Source organism: Bison bison, unplaced genomic scaffold (genome assembly GCF_000754665.1).
Source record: "Bison bison bison isolate TAMUID 2011002044 unplaced genomic scaffold, Bison_UMD1.0 scf7180017834972, whole genome shotgun sequence".
NCBI classification, from domain to species: Eukaryota; Metazoa; Chordata; class Mammalia; order Artiodactyla; family Bovidae; genus Bison; species Bison bison.
Window position 1 is genome coordinate 8981 of NW_011472909.1, and position 1418 is coordinate 10398.

The following is a 1418-nucleotide window of genomic DNA, read 5'->3' on the forward strand; positions in this document are numbered from 1 at the left end:
TCGTCTTCATCAAAAGCTCTGGCTCTGTGGGGACCCCGAGCTGCAGCTTCTGGGGGCTCTGTGTCTTTCACTTCTTTGGCTTCTTTGCGTTCTTTTGTGGCCCCTCTGTCTGCACAAAAATAAAGTCGGAACCTTCCCCCAGACTTCCCTTTGCCACCAGTTGCTGCACCTGGTGGGGGTGGAGGGGGCGGAGGTGGTGGCATTTGCTGTTGCTTGCTTTGAGTTAATTTGCCAAAGTAGGATCTTTTCTTCAGAGATTTCCCACGATCACCATTGCCTTCAGGCCCCTTCCCACTCCCTGAGCCTTTGCCCCCTCCAGAGTTCTTGCCACCGCCTGAGCCATGGCCATCTCCGGCTCCCTGGTCACGGCCTGAGCCATGCCCACCTCCAGCTCCCTGGCCACTGCCTGAGCCATGCCCAGCGGTGCCCTGGCCATCCCCAGAGCACTGGTTTCCTCCTGCACTCTGGTCCCCGGAACCGCTGCCACTTGAGCCATGGCTGCTACTTGAGCCCTGACCACCTCCGGAGCCATGCCCCCTGCCTGAGCACTGACTTCCCCCGGAGCTTTGGCTACTGGAGCCTTGCCCACTTGAACCCTGTCCACTTCCTGAGCCCCGGCCATTTCCCGAGCCCCAGTTGTTCATGGGCATATAGTCACCTTCGTTTTCTTCCTGATCCTCTTTGCGCTGAGGACCGCCTTCTTCCCCTGAATTGCCAGAGCCAGAACTAGAGGCTTCAGAAGACACGGGATCTCGGTCGTGGAGGGCTTCTGCAGGGTACCGGATGCGCACAGGGCTGGGTGCGGCGCGGCGGAAAAAGCTGGCTGGCACTGAAGTCGCTCTCCTGGATCTGCGCCCTCTGGGCAGGTGTAGTCTTCCTCGTCTGGAGCGGGACACTGGCTCACTGGGTGTTATGTAGCGCCCGGCGAGGAGCATTTCGTCTTCCCCGTCACCGATGGCCCGAAGGTGGCAAAACTGCTCAAAGCGGGACCTTCGGAACCAGCCGCCGGGCTCGAGCGGCAGCATGTCCAGGTGCCTCCTAGTGGACAGCAGGGTTAACAGGTGGCCGCCGATGCTGATGCTGTAGCTGCGGCAGCGGGCTCTGTATTCGTCTGCACACAAGGCTCTCATCTTCTCCAAAAACAGCTCGTGCATGTTTTGGGCCACGACACAGTCATCCACTTGCATCCAGAGCTCCCCCGGACCGATGACGGTGGACCTGCCGACTTCCAAGAAGAAATACTGCTCCGAGTGCCCACAGCGACGGATGCTCAGGAGCTGGACAACCACGCTGGCCACTTCGGTATTTAACCTCACAAGCAGAACCTCCTCGTCGGTAAGACAGAGCCGGAACACGCCGCTCAGCTCTTTTCGGTGCCCCAGCCCCCTGGGTTTGACTATTACTTGCCACACATCTTT

The 1418-nt window shown here is 59.4% G+C and overlaps 1 protein-coding gene across 1 annotated transcript in view; it reads right to left on the reverse strand.

The window, feature by feature from the left end:
• IRS4 (insulin receptor substrate 4) overlaps positions 1–1418 on the reverse strand; it is a gene marked incomplete at both ends in the record, with an annotated part of 3697 nt that overhangs the window by 1799 nt on the left and 480 nt on the right. The window contains one exon of the mRNA XM_010832804.1: positions 2–1414. Coding sequence (XP_010831106.1) covers positions 2–1414 — 1413 coding nt within the window. The remainder of the gene's footprint in view (position 1; positions 1415–1418) is intronic.